General features: G+C 38.7%; 1 protein-coding gene across 3 annotated transcripts in view; it reads left to right on the top strand.

The window, feature by feature from the left end:
* Positions 1-25,653, top strand: part of PCSK5 (proprotein convertase subtilisin/kexin type 5) — a 405,323-nt gene that overhangs the window by 167,286 nt on the left and 212,384 nt on the right. For all 3 annotated transcript variants that reach the window (XM_074330572.2, XM_019736691.3, XM_019736690.3), the window contains exons 8-9: positions 11,086-11,298; positions 22,044-22,144. In XM_074330572.2, coding sequence (XP_074186673.2) covers positions 11,086-11,298; positions 22,044-22,144 — 314 coding nt within the window. The remainder of the gene's footprint in view (positions 1-11,085; positions 11,299-22,043; positions 22,145-25,653) is intronic.

Raw genomic sequence — 25,653 nt, 5'->3', positions numbered from 1 at the left:
GTAAGTGAAGTCCTTATCACAGGAGTCCTTCTAGTAGAGACTGAATGCCTCCGTTAGAGGGAAGATACAAAATCAGACAGGAGTTAGATTAGGTCAAGTTAAGGTCCATACCAATCCTGAGTTTCTATGATTCTGAACATAGATTTGAGAAAGTTGATGGAGGAGACAGACAGATCAATTTTCTACAACAAAACATGGCAGTAACCGGAAAAGAAAGGCCGCTGTGTAATAAACAAGGATAAATTAAACTGAATTGATAGTATCAAGTGATTTAGAAGTATATATGACTTTTATAGCAGATGTTTTTTTCACTTAACCTGAGCCTACATTCCTCATCTTTAAGATGAAAACAATCAAACTTAATATTCAGGATTGTAAACATGATTTTTAATTCGGAGTTAAGCACAGGGATGATCCTCACAGGACCTATCTCAGTCTATAGGTTTGGAAACTAACTCTTGGCAAATTAGGTAACCTGGCCTTTAGGAAGCATGACTGTGCTTCCGATGAGTTTCTGTCTTCTTCCACGCCTGTGCTCTTCACCACCACACTCTGTGATATTCGCTCCTGTCAGGTACATCATATGGACGTGTCTGTGCAGTTTTCAGTCAATGGTAGCTGTAATTCCTATCATGAAAGTGAACACCGCAACAGAGACCTCTCTCTTCTCTGAACTCCTGGAGAATTTATCATCCAGACAACTGACTTGGCATATTCTGAACTTCTGAACTTCACTGTAGTGTCTTCTCTTCATCCCTCTGTGCAGCCTGTGGTGATGTACAATGTACTGGCCTTAAAGTTGCAGAGAGCCAGGCTGAAATCTCAGTTTGGTTTCTCTCTAGCGTTTTGACCTGGAACAAGTGACTACGTTATGGAGCTTCCATCTCTCTGACTAAAGGGTATGATAATACTTCATGGAGCTGTGGTGAAGACTGACAGATCTCACATGTAAAGTGCTCAGCCCAACTGTTAATCTCCTCCTCAGAGGAAGGGCCACCTTTGACGCAGCCTTAAGAACCCCAGAATAGCTACCACAGAGTTTTGTAAACAATGTAAGCCTCATGTCAATTGTAATTTTTTCAAAAGTATGGTTTGCTTTTAGTCAGGATTGTGTTTATGGGAAGAAAATGTAGAGGGCTGATTTTCTCTATATTATGAGCTACTCCAGAAAAGGTCAAGGTTATTGTCTCATGGAGCAGAGGCTTGTGACAGCCAACCCCCATGGTGGGCTTTAGAGAGGGGCAGCTTGCTTACCCTTTCAGAGTGGAGCTGCAGTTGGAACCAGTCCACGGTGAGGCATTCTGTTACCTAGAACTAACTTAGAGTACAAACTTTTCATTATTGCTGGAGTATCCCTCTATTCTTTCCAAGTGCCTTTCAAACATTTACAATAAATTCCTTTCATACCCCTTTTGATAATAAATGTTTTTATTCTCAATGAAAGGAATTTTTTCAAATTCTACTCCTTCAATATAAATTTAAATGTGATGGTATCTTTCTGGGCAGTTCCAAAATAAGTTATTAATGTTGATATTGGAAATGTCCTTTTCAATTTCATAAACCTGGCTCTCCTAAAAGTCTGAGATGATTTTGCCTTTGCTCTGAGATGACCCACGATGTAGAAACTTTTGGCAGGTATATATTTTTTCTCCCCAAAATGGGAATAATGGGATTATCACTGTACTCAGAATAGCTGTGTTGGTGCTGTTAGTTATTGACTATGATTACTTAAGAGAGCATATCAGATTCACATGTACTTTTTTAGCTGCTTGGAATGAGGAATCAAGACACCTAATCTGCATGCTCCTCCTCCCAACCAGTGTTAGTAGTCTCCATACCATTGGAGAACAGCTCAGACAGGGTTGAGAGCTTAGAGGACTGTGGTAGTGACTGGCAGTAAATAAGCTGCATCTTGCTGAGGCTTCAGTGAGTCAGGTGAGGAAAACAAGTTCTGAGAAAAAAATTGACCGATATGAATTGACCATAGGTAGAACAATAAAAACAGACAGTTGTTTGGGCATTGTTGATTTAGTAAATAAGATAGGGCAGGAAGAGAAGGTTGTTGTTGTTTTTTTTTTTTTTTTTGGGGGGGGCAGTGTATTCCCCTGTAATTCATTGGTGTTAATCAAGCAGTGTTTCCCCAAACCATGTTAAGCATTTTCAGAAGCAGCCAATGTCAGTACCAGTCATTGGGATGAGCGCTGGTTGAGATGAGATTCATCTGGTAGGATCCATCTGGTCCTAGCCCCGCTAACTTAATTTCATTACGCAAAACTTTAAAGTTTCATTGCATGAACCTCTTATATGTCCAGTTTTAAATAATACCCATAGCACTTTATTGGGCTCCAAATGTTTATTATGTGAAGTTCCTAATGTAAGAATATCTAAAGGTTAATAGGAAAGTTATTTGCTTGAAAGCATATTTATTTCCATTAGTAAACACACCTGGTTTTTATTTCTCACTAGATATTCTACACTTCTTTCATGAAAGACTGATTTTCTTCTTTCAGCTATACTTTAAAAATAAACAGAGGGGTGGCCCATTAGCTCAGCTGGTTAGAACGTGCTGCTAATAACACCAAGGTTGCCGGTTCGATCCCCACATGGGCCACTGTGAGCTGCGCCCTCCTTAAAAATAAAATAATAAAATAAAAATAAATAAAGAAAAAGAAATCTACACTGTTGTAATACTGCTGTCAGAAGCCAGAGGTCACACTATGGTGCAATTCGGTGATAAAGTGCAAGGAGCTATATTGTGTTTGCAAGCCCTCAGTGTCACCCCTTCTGAAGAAAGGGCAACTCGGATAACAGGATTAATTTTACCAAGCCTTGCCTCGCTGATGCTCTACTGAATTTATATCCTGACAGATATAGTGGATAAGCAACTCAATTTGTTGTTTTTGTTTTCTTTTTATTTACGCAATAAAGTAAGAACCTGGTTGTGGGGGAGTTCTGCATTTGCAGCATGGATTAATTATTCTTTACGCTAATGTTTGACCATATTACTCGAAATGCCCTTTTAGAAAACCAAGCTAAAGTTATCTTTCGGTTCCTTAAGTTCAGTGCATCACGCTGCTCATTCCTGTACAAGAATATGAATGATATTGTAAAAAAGACCCTAAATGGAGGTTATAAGTGGCATTTAAAATTTTGTCATTTTACCAGAACTGGTTACAATTATTGTCACCACCAGCTGATCCCATAATTATTGTCAGGCTCTCTGTTCCTTTAAAACAGAAGTTGACTGCATTTGATATGCTCCGGAAGCATATAAAATGGATTTTCTTTTGTGCGTGGTACAGTTAATATGATCGCTAATAACTGCATCTAGTGTTTTCAGTGTATTATTAAAAAGTCAACATAACATAAAAAATTGCTTAATATACATGGCTTTGAAAACTGTTGTGTACACAGCAAGTCAGAATACAGAAAACCTGATGTAGGGCAGAAAAGATGGGTGAGGTTGAGATAGGGAGGAAAGGAAAGGAGTGAAGTCATGTCACATAAGAAAAGGCAGAAAGACAAAAATGGGGAGAAATAGATTACTCTCCACAAAAGACTTCTATGCTTTTCACTTTTAGTATTTTAGAAAAAGATAACTGCATTGTCTTTTCAATCTTTTTCCTCATCAACCATCTTTTGACAGGTGAAAGGAAGTACCATAGAATGAGAATGGTGAAGACACTCCCATGGAGTGTTTTCTGGAAGTCCGTCTGTGCATGTGCAGACAGTCCCTTCCTCCAAATCTGATTCCGTGCTACATGGGCAGCTCTGGTAGTGGACACACTAAGGCAGGTATAGAAAGATTGATAACAGCAGGAAGGGGAGACACTGGGCTGATAGATGGCTGCGCAGGAGCAGGTGTGGGTGGAGGACACTGTCCTGTGTTTTGGCTGTGTGTTGAAATCATCTTTGGGAAGCTGTTACTTTCCATTGTTAAGCATTTTCAATCTGGAATTTTTACTTGGAAACAAGTGGAATTACCAAGCTGTTGGCTGTGCTCTAATCATCACATAAACCATAATGAATAACAGTCAGGTTTTAAAATACATATAAAGTATTTTCCTTGTTTACCTTAGTAATTTTGAGAGCACAATAATTAAATATGCTGAGGGCAGAAGTGGAATCAAGTGAAACCTGTATATTCTTTACATCAGACATTCCAACTTGTGGAGTCAATCATAAAAATAAGAGTCAGGCATGCTTCTTTTCCAGGTGAAGGTACTATGGGCTGACAAACTTAGCATGTTGGCATGGATTGTTCTGACATAAAGCAGATTCCTAACCTCAGAGGCCATGTCTCCTTTTACTCTTTTAAAAACATCTCATATCTGTCTTATTCAATTCCTTTGGCTTTTGGTGGAGAGTGGCCCATTTTATTTTCCAGGTCCAATTCTGTCTCATATAATTTTCCTATCCCTACCCCCCATCTTTCCCAAATGAACTGATTGAAGGAATAAGTCTCGGGATTTAGTATGCTCTTTCTCAAAGATGTCTGATTGCATCTGTACTATGACTGCACTCTTGGTGCATCCCAAAGTGTGGGTGACTTTCTCCCACCATGTTACAACAGTGTCTCTGCAAGGGATTGAAAATGGAGGTGTGATCATCTTCTCCTAATTTGTTTTCAGTTATGGATTATATATCTTTTCTCATTACTTTTTAGGTCATCCTAAGAGGCTTTCATTTTCGTGGGAATCATCTGTGCTATTGATGATAATGATTGAAAGAGTTATTAAGTATTGCTTTAAAAAGCAATATACATTTTAGAATTCTGGAACAAACATTTTGTGTGAGCACTACAAATACCTTTCGAAGTTTGGTGGTGCTCTTGTTTTACCTTTATATTATGTTTGTAGACTAGATCTATTTCTTTCAATGAATCCTTCTCTGTTACAGAACAGGATTTATTTTGGAAATGCTATATGTTTGTAGACTAGATCTATTTCTTTCAATGAATCCTTCTCTGTTACAGAACAGGATTTATTTTGGAAATGCTAGTCAGAATGTCCTTGAGCTTTAAACAGATGAACAGTTCTCCCTTCATATCTTAGCTGCTGAGTAGTTGCAGGTGTCTTTGTCTTTTTCCAACCTCTTCCAGCCTGAAGCCCCTTTGTCTGTGAACTGTATATGGAAGACTTCCATAGGCTGTGCTCTCTTCTCACTGAGTGGACAACTATCACCTAAAGGTGGGGAGCAGAATGGTGAGGGGCTTTGCTCAATAGGGTATTCAGGCTGTACTTGGAAGATATCACAGTTAAGTGAAAGTTGTTTTACTATCTCTGTGTGTCGACACATACAGATATGGAGGTTCTAATCAAACTTGTTGGGGTCTCCATCTCCTGTCTCCGCCGCATTCTTGTTATATGATAGTGTGCATGTTACTTAATATTACAGTTTTTAATCTATAAAAATGTATATATAACTTGCTGGTATTGCTCTAAATTAATGAATATATATATGAAAGTACCTAGCACAGTGTCCAGTCACATTTCTTTTTTGTATTGCAAGAAGTCTCCAGTCACTTATTCATGTCCCTTTAAAAATATTTTCTAAGCAATTTGGGAGAAGAAAGTAATATTAACATACCAAATAAAATCTTACTGTACTGGCTGAAAAATTATCACAGCATTTTAAAGAAAGAAATTTAGTTCCATCAAACTCTATTGCTCTTAAAACCTGGCTTGGGGTGTATGATTTAGTTGGTAATCCAGCATAAAGTAGCTATGTTTGACCTCGTGAACCACAAGAAAATCCAGTTCCTTTCTAGCCTTTAATAATAACTCCATGGGGTATTATAAATTGATTTTTGTGGGGCATACATAAAAAGAAACACATGCACAATTAGATACACAATGAAAGAGAATATTTGCAGTTTAGTCGAATGGGTCCTGTGTGGATTTCACAATATATTTTGCCTTAAATTTACTAACTTTTAACTTGGCACTCAAATAAATTGGAAGACTTTTTTTTTTTCTCATTCAAAGCCATATTTAAATAACCAATTGCAATCATAATACTTTACCAAACTAGAAAATGTTATTTCTTATATTTGGGGAAAATATGTGTCTCAAGATTCTTTTCTCCTTACAATATTCTGCCCACCTTCCTACTCCCTACATCCCACATTATGCTTTAGTTCTTAAATTACTCTGAATTTTGGAGAAATTTCCAGATTTTTTTTTAACCACATATGTTTTGGTTTTCTGAATATTGCACACTAATGAAAATCCCCTGTGCATCTGTACTAAATAAATCTTTGAATTGTTAATTGTTTCAGATTAACCCCATGTATCGTTAGCAGCTGTCTTTATGCATTTTCAGCCGACAAATTCAGTCTGTTTATTTCTGGGTCTTTAATCATAAACCATACATACATGCATAAAGGTCAGATTGCCTGATGGATAGAATGCCGGCAGCATCTGTATATTCTGTAGCCTCCCTAGGGGGCAGGTCATCCTTTATCTCCTCTTCTCACCTTTTGTTAGTCAGCTCCGACTACTGTAACAGATTACCACAGACAAGGTGACTTAAACAGCAGGAATGTACTTTCTCCTAGTTCTAGAGGCTAAAAGTTTAAAAGTATACGATCAAGGTACTTGGGTTCTGGGGATACTTGTCAACTTACACATGGCCAGCTTCTCACTGTGTCTTCACATGGCCTTTCCTCTGTGGGTCCACTCTTGGTGTCTCTTCCTCTTCTCGTAAGGGACATCAGTCCTAATAGATTAGGCCCCCAGTCCTACGATCTCCTTTAGCTTTAACTCCTTAAAGGCCCCATCTTCAAATACGGTTACATTGGGGGTTAGAGTTTCAACATATGTATTTGGCGGGGGGGGGCACAGTCCATTATACACCTTAAGGATGATGCTAGGTGTCTCCCATTCCAGCCTCCAGATTCCTTCTCCCCTTCTCTCCATGTACTCCATTCTGAGGGATACTGATCTTTATGTCCTCTACCTATGAGCTCTCAGGTCCTCTGGCTTCTGATAGGGTTTGGCCAGTGGGATACACTGGCAAAAAATGGGAGGAGGGAAGAGGAGGCTGGGTCTCAGTCTGTATTCCCCTGGCCCCCTCCCTGCAGGGTCAATATGGGTTGGTGTGTCCCCTGACCAATTCTCAACTCCATTAACCCCTCTGCCCCCCCAGCTCCAGTGACTCTCTTCTCCCCAACTCCTAGGAGGCATGGTGGGGGGTTATTGACACCACAGCGTCCTTTAGGGTTTCCCTTCATTATGATCAGTTGTGAAATAATCACCTCAGATTATCTCTTTCATACAAGGACATCACCTCAGGCTGAGAAGGATGTCTCCAGGGTATCAACAACCCACTATCCTATCACCACTGTTACCACAGCCCAGTGGATCTCTAAAAGGCCCCTTAGCAACTTCATTGTTCCTCCAGAGTGGTGTCATCTGTGGATACTGCCAGAATAGAATGACTTGTAGTCATACTTCTGAAGGAGTCCTTGTCAGGTGGGATTTGTAGGGGACTTTTGGGGTCACAACCTAATTCTGCCACCAAGCCACCAAGTCTGGAGAGAACTTGGAGGCTGGTCTGCTCTTAGATCCTAATGCCAAGCTTCAGTGAAGACATAGGCGTTTTCGCTAAAAACAGTATAACAAACATAAGCCAGCCTTCTTTTGCCCAAAAGAAGACTGCAGTAAGGGTTAAGGGTTCAGGCTTTGGTTCCAATTGGATTTCAAGCCCTGGCTGTGGTATTACTGAGCATTTCTGAGCCCCAGTTTGCTCATGTGTAAAATGATGATGCTATAGACTCGAATTGTGCCAAATAATGTTTGGACAGTGCTTGGTGCTGTAAGTTTCTATAAATGTTAGCCTCTGTTGTTTTTAATATACTATGATCCTTCTATGTGTAACACCCCTCGAGATCAGAAAGTAAACTTATTTCTGAAGAGTCAGTTCTGTGTTTTTCCTCTTAATAAAGAAATAAATGTGTTTGTTTATAAAAGTCATACATGGTCACGGAAGGATGGTATGGAAAAGAAAACAAGTCTTTCTTAATCTGACCAAACAGAATAAGTTCTGTTACATTATCACTTTATGGTAGCTTTATCATATAACTTACACACATTAACTTTTTTACATACAAACATTTTTTTTTCCTATACTGACACCATACTATTTTGTATCCTACATTTGTCACTACACTGTGAACCTAAAAGTATCTTGTGGACTATTTTCTTTTTCTTTCTTTCTTTCTTTCTTTCTTTCTTTCTTTCTTTCTTTCTTTCTTTCTTTCTTTCTTTCTTTCTTTCCTTCCTTCCTTCCTTCCTTCCTTCCTTCCTTCCTTCCTTCCTTCCTTCTTTCTTTCTTTCTTTCTTGACTATTTCCTTATTAAATATTCTTAAAAATTGAAATCATTTTTAAAGAGCTTTTCATTGAATTGTATACACAGGCACAGTCATAATTTTACATAGATATGTAAATGTGATTTGCCATGTGTGCTTTCTCATTGCTTTGTAGTTCTTAACCTATTATTTATTATGGTGCTGTTTAAACCAGGTGGGGTTTTTCATTTTCTCTTTTGTTCTGTTGACCTGTTAGATAAGGCTCCCATGTAATGTCTTTTTGCCTACAATACAGCCCCTCAGTGTGTGATAAATAGGGTACATTTGGTGATGAACTGGAACCTTCTTCCTTCTCTTGCTGTAATGTTCTATTTCTGAGGTCTAGATATGTCAGCCACTAGAGTTTCTCAATCCGGCACCCACACCATGTTATGGAGCAATTCCTTCTAGAATTGACAAAATATTTAATGCTTAGTTTATGATGGCTTAGTGGTCTTTGCATCTTTTTCTCTGTTTCATGAATATTTTGATGGAAAACTGAGGGAAGGTAAACCAGGCCCATCTGTCTTGGGCAATAGAATCCAGAAGTTTCTTCTCTTTCTTCATGAATTGTTCCCTTTTGTCTATAATCATATTGGATTTTTCCATGTTGCATGACACAAGGAAAGCTATGCTCAAGTCGGTCAAATCATGTTATAAATATTCTGTTCTGTGAGGATTCAGAGTCAGAGACAGCTTATCACAAATACTCCAAATTCTTTGTCGTCGCTCTTTTCTTGGCTTTTTCCAGAAGTTCCAGGACAACACCCCAAATACTATAATCTATACCTAAGACTGGAAAGTTAGAGCCTGGAAGGAAGAAAGAGTCTCAGCCATCACTAGCTCTGTGACTTTGGTTCTCACTTCCTGATTACAAAATGATAGATTTGGCCTATATGTCCTCCAGTGTGCCCTCTAGTTTTAAAATGGTAAAAATTTCTCAAGGACTCAGCTCTTCTTAGAAATATGCTTCCCTTTGGCTTATTTCTCTTTTTCCTCCCAAAGACCTCATCTTATAGAACCAAAGAGCCACTATGCTTCAATATACCTATGTTATGCTTTGCTTCTTCTTGACTATTTTAGTTTATGACAAGATTTGGCACAAAGCATGTGATTCCATCCCCTAGCTGTGTAAGAAAAACTTTATAGATCTCTTTGAAGAAAATATCTACGGTCAAATATGTTTAGAAATTATTTCGGATTGTACCCCACCCACCCCTTGGACCTTTTTAGCAATTAATATCTAAACTTTTACTTTTTAATTATAGTTGACATGCAGTATTATTTTATATAAGTTTCACGTGTACAGCATACTGGTTAGACACTTATATAATTTACAAAGTGATTCTCCTCGATAAGTCTAGTACCTACCTCGCACCATACATAATTATTACAATATTATTGACTATATTCCCTATGCTATACTTTATACCCCCATGAATATTTTGTAACTACCAATTTGTATTTCTTAATCCCGTCACCTTTTTCACCTAGTCCCCCAATCCCTCTCCTATCTGGCAACCATCAGTTTGTTCTCTGTATCTATGCGTGTTTCTGTTTTGTTTGTTCATTTATTTTCTTCTTTAGATTCCACATACAAGTGAAATCATATGGTATTTGTTCTTCTCTATCTGACTTATTTCACTTAGCATAATGCCCTCTGGGTCCAACCATGTTGTCACGTCACAAACTCTTAAATTCCGCAATAAGGGAACCTGTTTCCCAAACTGTTTCCCAAATGTTCCCAAACTTTTGATCATAAAATCATTTTATTTCTGGTACCAGCCATTGATCCCTTACCAATTAGTGTCCACGTCATGCTTGGGGACGCACAGCTCTAGAAAGAAGGATATTATACCCAATTCTGCCACTCACTGACAATGTTATCTCAGGATAAATATATAACCTCTCTACACCTCATGTTCCTCATTATGTTAAATGAGGGTGCACAATAGCATCCCCTTCATGGTGGATGTAAATATTTAGAGCAAGATTACATGACTATAGTGATTTATGATTAATAAAAATACTACTCTGAGGACTGACTGGGTTAAAATTTTGTCCTTCCATTTACTAGCTATATGATGTTAGAAACATTACTTACCACATTTGTTCATCTGTACAATGGAGAAACAAACTGTACTATTCTCACAGGGTTATTAGAAGAATTGATTCCAATTCAAGTAAAACATTTAGAATTGCGCTTGGTCCATGGTACGTACTTAATAAATGTTAGCTCTTATTATTGTCATTGGTGCTCTTGTTACTTCTCTGACTATGTCATCTGAAAGGGATTATTTTAGTTTCTTTTTTATTGGGATGTGATTGACATATACATTTTATTAGTTTCAAGTGTACACCATTAATGATTCAATATCTGTATATATTTTGAAATGATCATGACAGTGAGTCTAGTTAACTTCCATCACCACACATAGTTATATTTTTTTTTCTTGTGATGAGAACGTTTAAGATCTCTCTTAGCAACTTTCAAATATATAATACAGTATTATTAACTACAGTCACCGTGCTGTCCATTGGATTATTTTACTTTCCAAATGCAACTCCTTTTACCTCAAAAAAACAGCTTAAATTTGGCGTGTTATTAAAATAACATTACACCTCTCCAGTAAATGTTTGATTCTGCCCTGTTGATTTTAATCTTCCTTCATCTAGAGCCTGTGATCCTTGTCTTCCCTCATTTAACTTTGTAACTTTTTCTGTTTGTGCACAGGGGAGACGAGGTCTCGGCTCTGTTTTTGTCTGGGCATCAGGAAATGGCGGAAGGAGCAAAGACCACTGCTCCTGTGACGGCTACACCAACAGCATCTACACCATCTCCATCAGCAGCACAGCCGAGAGTGGAAAGAAGCCTTGGTACCTGGAAGAGTGTTCTTCCACACTGGCCACAACCTACAGCAGTGGAGAGTCCTACGATAAGAAAATAGTATGTGCCATTTGCATGTCTGTCATGAATTATTTATTTATCTTTCACCTTAACATACAAAGGGAAAACCAAAAATTTATATGCACAAGTAGTATATGGAAAGTTCCATTAGCTAATTACTCAACAGAAGTATTTATAAAATGGTACCATTTCATTGAAAAAGCCAGCCCAGTCATTACATTTCCAGCATTTAAGGGGCCTTGGACCTGATTAAGCTTTAGTTGTATTGAGGACAATTGAATGGTCCATGTTCACCTGGTGAGTTAGTGACAGAGAAGAGACTAGACTCTAGACCTCTCAGCCCAGTGCACTGTCCTTATGTCCCCACACTGACTCTGAGCCTTAGTGGCAGGGCTTTGGTTTCCAAGGACGGCTAATTCCACGTGAAAAATAAAACTGTAGGAAAACCCAGAATTCCATTTGGACTCTACTGATTTAACATGAACGAAACCTGTACAAAAGGTGCTTTGCTAATATTGCAGCGTTGAGTCTGCCTGAATGAGAAGTACAGAAGCCCTGTGTGATCGCGTGCTTACTTAGCATGCCCCGCTCTCTATGCAGACAGCAAAATAATTAAGAGTTCAGGTTGCAGGACTAGCCTGCATGCGTTTCATTTGGTGTTGAACTATTTACTAACTTGATAACTTCAGATGCACTGCTTGATTTTTCTGTCTTAATGCCCTTGTTTGTACAAGGGTGACAGTTAATAGTACACAGTTTGTTATGGTGTTACAAAGATTATTGAAGAAGTAAAGAAAAGTGCTTTGCATACTACCTGACCCATTTGTGCTCAAGAATGTTCTGACTTTGTGCTGCTGATTCTAAATTTCTAACACCTTTGCACTTTTCTCTTTTCCTGGTGATGGCTTTGTAAACTGTCTAGGGATTTGTTTTACTGAAGTGGGATAAAGCTGCTATCCTGGACACTTTTTAGCATTTAGCCAAGACCTTGCTTTGAGATCACTCTTTTAATACTACATCTGTCTTTTCCACGGCAGTGGAAATACAGGTGATAGGACACTACCTCCTTCGTGTAGTTCTTTATCCATATCCACTTGGATTGATTCCTGGTTATTATATGATTTTTATGTTTGATTTCTCAGCTACTTTTTATGACCTTCTTTCATGACATTTTGCAGACTGATTTAAATAAAAACTACCCATATACAGATCCCATCTGACCCCATCTTTCCCTTGTTTATCCACAATAACTGGGTTAAACGATATACACATGAGTCCATCTTTAAGTACCTCCATCAATCATCAGTAAACATAACTCTGCAATACAAAGTAAAATATAAAAGGATAAAATGTAGAGATTTGAAATTTCATGGCTTTCTTAATGGGAAAGTGATCCTTTGTGATATTTTACCTTCAGTATGGAAATGTTATAATCTAGGAGTGTTCCTTTGGCTCTCAAATATGAAGACCTTGTTTCTCAGAACTCATGCTCCATGTCCATTAGTACTGAGTGGCATCAGTCAGTTCTGCGTCATGAAAATCCTGATGAAAACTCTCTGGAATAAGAGTTCTGAGTTCTCTTCTTGTACCTCTCAAGTCTGATGGTATTTTAAGCAAACTCACCATGGCTTCAAAGTAAACATGCCCATCTAGTCCAATTTATCCTTGTAGGGTGATTGCTGGGGGGAAGACACTGTTAAGTTCCATAATTGTCTTCTTTAAGAGAAACTTATAATCCAATGGGCAAAATATCAGAAGGAAGGGTTGCCTGGGTCCCAGATGGTAGAACTCAGTGTGGACAGAGGGATCTCAAAATCACTGCTGTGAGATTTACTACCTAGATTTGACCTTCCTGGTCCCTTCATGACTGTCTGCTGTGATTACGTGGTAGCTGTTATGACCTCCATAACAGGGTGGTCATTTATGATTCTCCCATGGACGGACAAATGGATCCATTCGGTGGTCCAGGATAGGGCTTGAGAGAGAAGGTAGATAACATGACTAAATATCCTTGATTCAAGGATATTCCCTAGTTGCTCCTTCCAAAATCAAAACCTTTGCTGCTTCACTATATATTTAACTTTTACTCATTTCTACCTCTTATTTAATCTCTCCCATTTTCGTGGCAGCAACTTATTAGTCATTTTCTCTGTCTCGTTTTTAGATTCTTTTATTTTTCCTGAATCTCCAAATTATCCTCAATTAGAGAGGAAATTTGGTAGCTGTTTCAAGGTATAATCTCCAGCTTCAGACAGATTGCTCAGTGGCTAAGTGACTTTCACAGAGTCTTGGTTTCTTCATGTGTAAAATAGAGGTAAAACCAGCACCAACCTTACAGATTTTCCTGAGTGTAAGGTATTTACACAGCACAATGAGCTGAGCAGTTTGTGGTTGGTATTGTTCCCTAAATGAGTGTAGCTTGCTGGATCCTGGGAGGCTAGGCTGGTTGTTTTTCCAGCTGTTGTTAACAGAGGTGCTTGTTGCACCTCCATTTTTCCAAGCCATTAAAATACTACAGTCTGTTTCACCCGGCTCATAAAGAAAGGCACTTTGATTGTGAACATGTTAACAACAGTTTGAACATGAATAGAGTTGGCAACATCAGCCCTTTATGATGCAGGTGACCCCTTTTCCTTCTAGATGTCAGAATGATAAATAGTCCTGGGCTGCACCTGGGACCTTTTCTTCATCAGGCTTTGAACCAGACGCCTATGGTTCCTTGGAGATGCCCGCATCCTGTTAGTGGCATCCATGATTGAGTGTTATAGGAATGGCAGTGTCTCCCTTTGTACTCGGGGCTCTCTTCCCTGAGCCATTCATTTTCTTTTGTCATTTGCAGCTTCTCCAGAAGAGCACAGTTGTCATTCCTCCTCATTCACAGAGCACCTTTGTGATTTGAACCAAGGCAGCTGCTGGGGATCCAGGAGAGAGGAAACGTCTCCTCTCTGCTTCTGGGAAAGCACTTTTGTTAAATAAATTTTACTTGTGCTCAAGAAAATGCCTTTTCATGGTATGCAAGCAGGAAAACTTTGCCCTCGGTTTCAAAACATAGCTAAGTCTCCATCTCTTGGTTCCCTGCCACTACTATTAGCTCAGTTGTGGACCTTGGTATTCCATTCATGCTTTAATAGATTTGGATCAGGGATGGACTTACATCTTATTACAGCAAATGAAACATCCAAAATATCAAGATTACTACAACAAGATGCTCCTCTATAAGCTAAATAGAAACCAGTTGAAAATGACTGGTAATTTTAAAGCCATATTATGAAATAGTACGTTTTTAGTAACAATATCGTATACATCTTATTCCCCATCAGACATGTAATATGTTTATAGTTCTATTAACAGGTGCTAAGTATAACAGTTTTGCTCTTTTAATGTGTGCCTAACATTGCACTATGTACATCAAATATGTCATCTCATTGTATCCTCAAAGCCCAGTGTAGGAAGATTGGGTATTTTCCACACTTTAGAGATGAGAAAACTAAAGCTTGAAAGGTTAAGAGAGACACAGCTAGCAAATGGTGAAGCCCAGATTCCAACCAAAGTCAGACAGATTCCCCCTGCCCAAGCCCATCTTGTAACCAATGTGCTGTCATGCCCTGGGTACGTTTTAGGGACATCCAGTATGCTGCTATATGAAAGAATAGTGGCTTTTGTTTTTGTTTTGCCTTCTGAGTTTTTCTCACAGTGATTTTCTTTTTTTTAACTATTTGAAATATATAATTGTCCATTGATTTTCACAACTTGGCTCACTTCTTTTGAATTTCATGCCATTAAACCTTTTCGTAACCCCCTCAGAAAATAATCGGTCTTCTTACAAAAACCTAAAACTCTGTAGATCTGAGTTGCTAGTTTCTGAGGTACAGTGTCAGTACTAAACTCTCCAAGCTTATACCTTTTGCGACATTCAAACCAGGACTCTCTCCTGGGAGAAGTGACGTCTGTTAGACCAGAAACCACTTCATTTATGTCTCTTCTCAAATTCCACCTCAGAAAGGATATTCTTCCTCACCTTCCCTAAGTAGTGGCACTTCCCTCCACCATGCTCTACTCTTACCCAGTTCAATTTTCTTTCTAGCATCCTTAGAGCTACTCAACATGCAACTATACATTTTCTTATTGACTGTTTTTCACAGTCAATAAGACTAGAATGGAAAGTACTTAAGGTTGAAAATTTGTTATGTTCCTTCCCAGAACCTGAGCTTAATAAATATCCAGGCATAAATGACTAACCAGACATTGAGAAGGATGGAAGCTTCAGTTTGTTTTGTTTTGCTTTTTTGTTTTTCTTTGTTTTTTTTTTTGTTGTTGTTGTTTGTTTTTTTACATAGCCACAGGAAGACATAGAGGTGCTCTGTTTCTTTAAGAGAAACTGTTTTTACTGATAGGTTAGTGAGAGGCAAAGAGCATTTGACAATATATTTAGCATAGAAAATTTCCTGGAGGCAATTTTCTATCTTGCTACATGATAAAGCTGTACACATAGCCATTCTTGGTGCCAAAGACCATTAAATATCCCGTCTATAACCCTTCACTACCTCCCGAAATTTCTGCCAAGTTCTCTTTTGGAGATAAAGCTCCCCTCTCTCCCCAGTCACTCCCATCATTAAATTATCTCTTTCTTTGGGGACGAGTTGAGGCTTTGCCTTTTTATTTTTCCCTCTAGTAATTTGTCTCAGTGATTGAAATACGGGGGCCATAGTATTCCTCCTGGGTAGGATTTTGTGAGCCAAGGTTTAGTGAATATATGCTCTGCTGAGTCCTCTCCTGATGTGATTTTATTCATTTGTGTTCAAAACAGACTTGCTGCCTGGGGTATCTCAGGTTGGCCTGAATGACCAATTCCATGTAGAGGAATTATTTTATTGCTTTTAATGTTCCTAATCAGCTACACATTTCCTTTGGCAGAAACATCCTGCTCCCCCCACCCTCTTCCCCCCTGCACTACCCAATTCATTATTCAGATGCAGTCACTGCTCTATCATGTCTCTGTTTCCCCTTTTGATTTGGGAAATGTCATTATTTTTCATGAGTAAAAGACTAGCAAATCCAGATGTGTTTAGTTTATTTGGAAATTTGGTACATATTTTCTTGAGGGTGTTCTAAAAAAAAAAAAAAAAAGGAAAGGAAAGTTTGTTACTGAAAAGTTCCAATATTGATTGTGCCCAAAAGGAGAATCACTATGCCTACTTGTTGATTTGGGCTGGATCTCAAGGTCTGCTCTGCCATTTTGCTGGTGATGGTTTGGAACTGCCACCCATGCTTGAGCACGTGACTTCATTCTTTACTCAGCTTTTTCTTTTACTGCCTTTTCAAGATACTTTACCACGTACCAGCTCTTCGGTAGCTGTGAGTTCTTGGGCAAGTTAGTCTCTCTGAGCCAGTTAATAAATAGTATGTCTTCCTTGCAGAGTTCTTGTGAGAATAAATGTAATTTTATATATACTCATGAGTGCACACACATGAACACCTATTGCACATTGTCTTATTCATTGCAAGTTGCTCCTGGTGGTAGCTTTAGAAGTAGTGTAGCTGGTGATAGCAATAGTTACTGTGAGAGTAATAGCTGTACTTTAGCCCCTGGATTGTATATATTATATATACAGTATTTTATATATATATATATATATATATATAGAGAGAGAGAGAGAGAGAGAGAGAGAGATATACACACACACACACACACACACACACACATACACACACACACATACAATCCAGGGGCTAAATGTATATATATAGTACATATATATATACATATATATATATACTGTATATATATATATACATATCGTGTATATATATAGTGTGTATATATACATATGTATGTATATATATATAGTGTATATAGATGTATATATATAGTGTATATATATGTGTGTGTGTATATATATATATATATATGATACACACACACACATAATTCTTGTAGGTTGCATATGAATTTATGTGAGTTTTATTTGAAGACTCGATAAAGTGACCGTGAAATTTTTCCTAATAAGTGGGAGAGTTAAAGTATAGAATGAAATGAGTATAAATGAGCTTGGTTTTCGCAGATCAACTTAGCAAATACTGTACCTCTGTTCCAATCCTAGCACTGAGCGGACATTACAGAGATGCAAGACTGATATAAGATAGGATCCTTCTTCGGTAATAGCAATCTCATATTTGTAGGCAAGACCTTACTTTTGCACTTCACATTTATAGATTCTCATAGCAACATGGGAGTGGAATTTTGTGTGGACCTGTCGGTCATGATTGAATTTTACACCAGTCTTTGTAACTTCAGTTAACATGGAAAGCATTAATCGGTTCTCAGATTCTTTTTATTTTTCTGTGCTTAATAAATCAGCCTCTTCTATTTTATTTATTGATACATTTAAGATTTTGTTTTTCTCTCATACCTGTATCTGAAACAGCTTTTTTGGCACATTTCGAACCCAAATCAAAGTCAATATCAGAAACAAATTCAACCTATAGACACTAGAATCATTTTATGTTTCAAAACTCTCTGTTCATCTGCTCTTTTAACAGATATAAGACAATATGGCATCTTCAAAATAAAACAAATAACAAGCTATCAGGGAGATAGTAACTCTTAACTGTAAGGTTGCTATGAAACTCTTAACTGTAGGGTCTCTTATAGCCAAAGTCAATTTGAACGGAGATTCCCTAAAGAATTACATCAACAAGCTAGAGTAAAAAATTCAATCAGCTCGAGTAATGAAATGTGAAATATTGGGAAATAAGGTCTTAGGATGGGAAAAAGTGGTTCTTCTCAGGGAAAGCCTGACTGGACCTAAACAATACCCACTCCTTCTCACCAAATAAAGATGACATCCTTAACTTTGTGGAGTCCAAACAACCATCTGCTACGCATCCTCGAACAGGCTAAAAATCTCATTTGCTGATCAGGACAGCTTTGATCTGGCTTGGGGCCTGGTGTCATCTCCTGTTTCCTTCATTCTGATGGACAGAAGTGATATTTTCTTGAGCAATCTGAGAAGTTCTGTGGAGAAAAATTCTGTTTCTGATTTGGGGAGTGAATTGAGGGAATTTGGAGCGTGCAGAATGCGCCACCAGACTTGAAACCAAATTCCGAGACATTCTTTAAAATGGACTCTAAACTTAAAGTGCTTCATTGTTCCATTTTCACGTATAGACTCTCTGGACTCCCTGCCCCATGATGTGGACCGAGTGCAACTTTTCCTTTAAATTGCACTGTCAAATCTTGTATGCAAGCGTTGTGATTAATGGGGTTACCCCATGTGGTTCCAGTTTTCGGAACATCATTTTTCTGCAAGATTGCATGCTCCTTGGTGGTCTTCGCCTTTTCTTTCTAAAGATAGACATAAAAATTCTCTGATACTGTGGCTTCTCTTAATGATGAAAACCCTTCCTTAGATCTTTCTGGTAATTTACACCTAAATATCTTTACCACTGACAGTAATTTCCTCTTGAAAGAACCCAGCTGGAATTTCCACTTAAAGCAGGATGAGAAGGGAGTGAGGATGTTTTTGTTTCTTTTCTCTCCATTCCTTGTCAGCCTTCCCCCTCTCCATCACCTTCCTGCTCCACTCCCTTTCCACCCGTTCACTACTCAAGTTTCATTGAGTTAAAGTGATTGAAAATAATAATAAAAGTACAATGCTGATTTGGAATTCCACAGGTTTGCCTGTGTTAATAGCATTTACCACTGACTTTGTGTTTATATGTAAAAGTACTGAGTAGCTTTTTATTTAAGCATATTATTATATGTATAATATAATATACAGGGGGTGCCAAAAATATATATACAAGTGGACACTTTGGTCAGCGTTGCTAAAGCAGTAGTTTGCCATAATCAGAAATGTCTGGATGCTGATGGTAACCACTCTGAGCACCTCTTGTAATTGCGGAAGTCAGACGTGACTTGTATTCATCTTTTGATATCAGTATATATTGAGTATTACAATTTTAATACAGTTTTCCTTTCTTAAAGTGTGTATGCATTTTTTGGTACCCTCTGTATATGTGTATATACGTGGTGTCTACATATGAATGGGGCATATTCCTATTGCAAACTTAATATCCTAAAATTTTTATTGTTCATGTTCGAGGTTGGCTGGAGGTGATTATTTATCAGACTCAAAAATGCTACACACACTTGGAGTGTTTATTCTGGATTTGTTTCTGTGCATTGAAAGTGTCTGGTGCAGCTGAAGAATAAGCAAAGTGAGCCAAGTAGGAAAACATCATGACAAATCTTGAATCCAGGCACAAGTCATTGAAAAAAATAAAACTTGGCAAAGGAATGTGACTACGAGAATGAGGTAAAATGGGAAGAATGCAGCAAGGCCATCTCTCAAAAACAGCGTATCTGAAAACATGGAAACAGGCTACTTCTGGGCTGTTTATTCATTGATTTGGGGACCAGTCCTTTGGAAAATGAGGCTACAAATTTACCTGTAATTTCAAATGCAGTACAGATACCTTTTTAATGATCCAGCAGTCTAGCTCCTGGATATATATTCAAAAGAATTGAAACCAGGATCTCAAAGAGATACTTGCACAGCCATATTCATTGCAGCATTATTCACAATAGCCAAGAGGTAGAAGCAATCCAAATGTCTATTGATGGATGAATTAATAAAGAAAATGTGGCACATATATACGGTAGAATATTATGCAGCCTAAAAAGAAGGAAATCCTGCCATATGCTGCAACACTGATGACCCTTGAGGACTTTAACTAAAATAAGCCAGTCACACACACACAAAAAAAATGCTTTGTAATTCCACTTACAGGAGGTAGGTACCTAGAGTAGTCATACTCATAGAAGCAGAAAGCAGATGGTGGTTGCCAGGGTCTGGGGAGGACGGGGAAATGAGTTGTTCAATGGGTGGAGTTTCAGTCGTGCAACATAAAAAAGTTCTAGAGATCTGTTGTGCAGCACTATGCATATAGTTAACAGCACTCTACTGTACACTTAAAAGTTGTCAAGAGTAAACTTGTATGATGTGATTTTTACCACAATTAAAAAAAGAGAGAGAAATACCTTCATTACATTCATAAAGTCAACAATTGGAAAATACAGAAAGTTTTTGAATTCAGAAGTGGAACGAGCTTTGTTTACCCTGACATCTTGCTAGCATCAGTGTGGAAGTTCAGAAGATGGCTAGCCACGTCTGTTAACCAAGAAACAACCTTCCCTGCTTGTTAAACATGCCGTCAGGACTCCTGTGCACTGTTCAATTCTTCATGAAAAGAGTGCTTGGCTTATCTTCTCTCTCCCACCACCATACCTAGGTGGTTCTATATATTTTTGTGTACACTTCCATTTCTTGTGTGTTGGTACCTGCGTGTATAGATAATCTGGTAATTAGACGGGTCAAAGGAACAAAGGAAAGACAGAACTGATGGCCTCATGTGAAGCTAAATCAGTCAGGATGTCAATCTAGATCCAAAACAAATAATTAAGAAGTCTATTCAGACATCCCCATGTGAAATTTTGGGGGGAGGACTTATTTCTAAGGAGTTATGCATTACTTTCTTCCTGTAAAGATCAGTTTTCTTTCCAAGTCACCTAATGTCCACACTCCTCTTAAAGGCTATACCATGGAACAACAGGACTGTGTTTTCAGCTGCCTCTGTTCTCCTACACCTTTCTGATGACCTTTTACCTCAGTTTTCTCACCTATAAAATATGGGGAACATGTTTGTCTTGATGCTGAAGAAAGCTTTACCAGTGTCATCCAATAACGGCAATAAGACCACCAGCTCGTCTCTCATGACTTGTGCTTTCCCCACAGGAGTGCTACAGCTCCAAGGGAGAAAAATGGATGCCCGTCAGGGAGAAAGGGTTTTTAAAATCTTAGCTATTATAATGGTTTGCAGAATCTGATCCCATAGGGTTGATTTTTCTTAGTAAGGAAAATCTGAATTTAATATTTTTTTCCTTAGTGAAATGGTCATGAAACAAAGGTCAAGGAACACTGCCCTTGCTGATGGGAATGTTATTCAGCCACAGCAGAAGTGACCTGGATTTGATAAAGGAGGGAACAGAATGATCTAATTCTCGCATTTTGATTTAAAAAATGGAGAAATGGCTAATTTCCTTCTGTAATATATAAGCAGGCACTTAGTGCTGTAATTTCATATCAAGCACACTGGATTGAAGCTTCTTTTTAGCATCCATGTTAAATCTTTGAGGAATCCTTAGTTCATCCATGTAACAGTTCTTTGAATTCTAAAAACACATCTATAAGCAAATGTTCCTTCTATGGCACAGCTTACCTTCTGCTTAAAACCTGCGGCTCTTCCAACGTAGCAGTTCTGGGAGGGCAAGGACCAGATTGTGTGCTTTTATTCCTTATGCCAGTGCCTAATTCAGTGTTTGGTTGCTCGTTCAACATGTCTGCTTATTATAAAAATGTTGGGGTAATGAAAGAACGTTAGCTTTAAATAGAGCTGGGACTAGGGTGAGGCAAGTGAGATGTCTAGGGAGTAAAATTTAAGGAGGCACTTGCACAACCCTTATGTTTTGGGCCAAAGACTCACCCTAATGCTGACCCTGCTTTTAACAGAAGTGGAGTCCAATTTCCAAACCCGTCCCTTTCAAAGTTGATTTACACGGGCGATTCTCTGGAAGTGATATGGTCACAGGAGCGCAGGAAGCAGGAATTTAATACAACTATTTCAACACGCCTCCATTCCACTGTCATGGGGAAATTTCTTTCAACTTGCGTGTGGTTCACATTGATCTCAGAGCCCTAAAATTTTTTACTTCTGTCTTCTAGATCACTACGGATCTGAGGCAGCGTTGCACGGACAACCACACTGGGACGTCAGCCTCGGCCCCCATGGCTGCGGGCATCATTGCACTGGCCCTGGAAGCCAAGTAAGCCTCTATCTCCATATGTCTCCACTGGCGACAGGCCCTCATCTCAGTGACAATTTACCCTTTCCCTATTGTGTCCCTAGCACAAAAACCCAGAATATAATCATCCTAATTCCATCTTGAGAACTTCAAAGATTAGGACTTTAAAACATGTTTTTTCCTATATTAAGGAAAGAGACTTTTTTGGTTTTTGCATCCCTAAATAACCAACTGTGTAATGACTTTGTCATGGAGTCATAGGGCAAGCATGCCAATTGGCTCCAGCACTCTTGCCTTGGTGAGGTTTTTATTCTAGTCTGGGAATGTTCCGTGAGTCTCAAAGTGATCAAGTCTGCCCATTTCTGGGTCCTTTCCCTGCAGAACAGTGAGGCAGCTCAGATTCTGTGACAATAGCAGTGTCACAGACTCATTCTTGGGGACAGAGTGTTTCAAGTTCATATGACAGGTGCCCAGGAACAAGGACGACTCACATACCTTACATTCTATTTAATGTAGTTAAATTCTGTGTCTAAAAGATCCCTTTTGGAAGGCCCCCTGAGCTTATTTGCAATACATCCCATCTCTTCTTTAAGCACCAATAGATTAATTTGTCTTAACTCTGAAAACCTAATACATATGTACACTGTCTTACTCTTGATTCCAAAATCCAAATGCCTGGAAAACTGAAAGTTCTTTTGTAAAATTAACGCCAAAACTCATTTAATGGCAAAGCTTTCCCTGATTTGATTTGAGGCTGTTGACAGTCTTTATTATGAAAATGTATATATTTCACTACAGAGATATTAATGTATTTGATTATGAAGTGCTGGCTCAGACCCCACTGGAAATTTGTGCAATATATGCTATGGACAAGATAGCTAAAAAAAAAAAAAAAAAAAAAAGGTTGAATTTTAAATACATGTGGTACAAGGACTTTAGAAAAGGGATTGTGGGCCTGCACTTTTGAGGCTGTCCTTATAAGAGAATCATAACAAAAAAGAATTAAAGTAATCATGTGTTAATCCAAAACTAGCCTTGCACCCCTGCCCTAGGGAAGAATGGAAACATTCTTTCATCTAGTTCAGGGGTGTCCAAACTGCAGCCCATGGGCCAACTGCGGCCTGCAATCCATTTTTAATTGGCCCGCAGCAAATTCCAAAAATATATTTAGTTTACTTAGATAAACCAGGTGAGGCAATACATACTTCACCTTGAGTGAGTGGCCCGGCTGTTTGTGTATTTTACCACATATGGCCCTTGGTAAAAAATGTTGAAAAAAGTTTGGACACCCCTGCTCTAGTTGTACTCTTATGTAGAACAATAGCAGGTGACAAGACAAGATTACAAGAATCATAACAAGACTCAGGTATTACAATAAAAAGTTACTTTGTATTCTCAATGCACAGGTGGCTTCCCAACATTTTCAGCTGTCGCTCTGTAAGACAGAGGGCCTGTGTTAAGGCCATTGGGCCTTAATGTAATACGGATATAGTAAATTGCTAAGTCATTTAACTCCTTGGACTGCGACAGGCAGAAGAACACAGGCTCTGGATATGGACTGTCTTAGTTTGTTTGGGCTGCTATAACAAAATACCATAAACTGAATAGCTTATAAACAATAGACATTTATTTCTCACAGTTTTGGAGACTGGGAAGTCTAAGATCAAGATGCCGGTAGGTTTGGTATCTGGTGAGAATGCACTTCCTAGATAGTTTCCTATGGCAGAAGGAAAGGGCAAGGGAGCTCTTTGGGGTATCTTCTCAGGGCACTAATCCCGTTCATAAGGACTCCCCTCTCATGCCCTAATCACTAATCATCAGGCCCTACGTTGTTATATCACGTTGGGTATTAGGTTTCAGCATAGGGATTTGGGGGGACATAAACATTCAGACCATAGCAGGTGTCGTATCTTTCGATGTTGAGAGATAGTCAAGCTCCCAGTAATGTTGGGATTTCTTTCTTTTCTATGACGTTACATATTAAATCATTTCAGCATACTATATCTTTCAAAGTGTTAAAAGTTTGGGTTTAGCAAGGAACTGGCGCTTGTTCTATTAAATTCTCACTTTACAACTTTTCCCTGGACTGTTCTGACAGCAAAAGTCTCAAGTATCTGTGTTTTCAATTTGGTGACTAAATTGGATTTTTGAAAAATATATCATCTTCATTCTGAAATTCTACATTGTTCCTCCAGATCATTTTCCTGTTTATGAAATATTGAAGGAAGAAGATCAGGAATTCTTCCTGTACTTCCCCACTCCCCCAAAAAGGAATATAATCTCAAACTTGGCAACCTAGTATCATAACTGTGGCTACATGATACTCAGTTCCTTGAGATATTACTGTAAAACTAATATTTTCAACAATTCTTTTAACAATTATTTAAAGTTCAAATGAGAAATCTTTACACCTCAAACAGCCCACTCAGTTGGATAAGACCATTTTGGGGCTCGGAACACACTGAAAGGATGCATCTGTGTTTTTCCCCTTGCATTTTGAGCATTTTTAAGATTGATCTTTGCCAAAACAGTGATGAGTGGAAGGAAGGTCCCAAGATACAGTTTACCTAGAAAAAGCCACTGTATTTTAAGATTGTAAATAGTCCAGTTCGATCATGGGGCCAAAGTAGATGGTAAATAATCTGATAAAAATAGAAAGAATAAAGCTTTTCGTGTAACTCCATTGGTTTGTGCTCCAGGCCAACCTTTGCCTAGAAGTGAAGCTGAAAATTAGGGGAAAGAAGTCAGAAAACTCAGAGGTTTGAGAACTAAGACCTGAGAACTATGGTCAGGCAGGCATTGATGTTACACTAGCATCAATAAGCAGTGAGTCTCCAGCATGAGTAAAAAGGATGTAGAACTACAAAATTGTAGCAAGGAGCTCACATAATAGTGTACCAAGGTTACAATTGTTTTACAGCGAACCCAAACCCTGGCAAAGGCATCTCACTCATTCACCCAGCCCCCACGCCCTGGCAATCTCCTTGTATGCTAGTACTTCTGGACAACACTTGAACCTTGGTGTTTTGAGACTCAACCTTTACTCTCACAAGTTGAAGAGCCTGATTTATAAGGTATTCCCTTGTAAGGGGAGAGGAAAGATAGCCACAGCTGGGCAGAATTATGGCTCAGGACACTGCCAACACTTCAGATATGTACCCCGTTCTCAAGTCACATGAGTCACTGGATGAGGGTGAGTGTTCAGGTGAAAAGCTGCAAGCAGAAGCTGCCAGTCCCTAGTTAACTGCGTGTCCCAGCTATCTTTGCACTGCAAGGAGAAATGCATCGTCTCTCCTACTCTCACTAGGCTACAGTATTTGCTCAGACGAGACTCTCAAATCCTCATTGGCTTCCCCTAGCCTTTCCATCCCCAGGTGCTTGCCTGCAGTAGCAGATTTGCCTGGATCATAAGACTGAGGGTCCTATCTTGGAGGACACTGCAACCATTGCCCTCTCTGCCATTCTAATTCTTCTTGCTCCCCTAAGGTCGGAGCTTTTCCAAAAAGCCTTCTTAGGAAACTAAGAGAAAA

This window comes from Rhinolophus sinicus, chromosome 16 (genome assembly GCF_057876585.1).
Source record: "Rhinolophus sinicus isolate RSI-liver-muscle chromosome 16, RSI-T2T, whole genome shotgun sequence".
Classification (NCBI taxonomy): domain Eukaryota; kingdom Metazoa; phylum Chordata; class Mammalia; order Chiroptera; family Rhinolophidae; genus Rhinolophus; species Rhinolophus sinicus.
The sequence above is the reverse complement of the archived record's forward strand: the minus strand, read 5'-3'. Positions and strand labels throughout refer to the sequence as shown.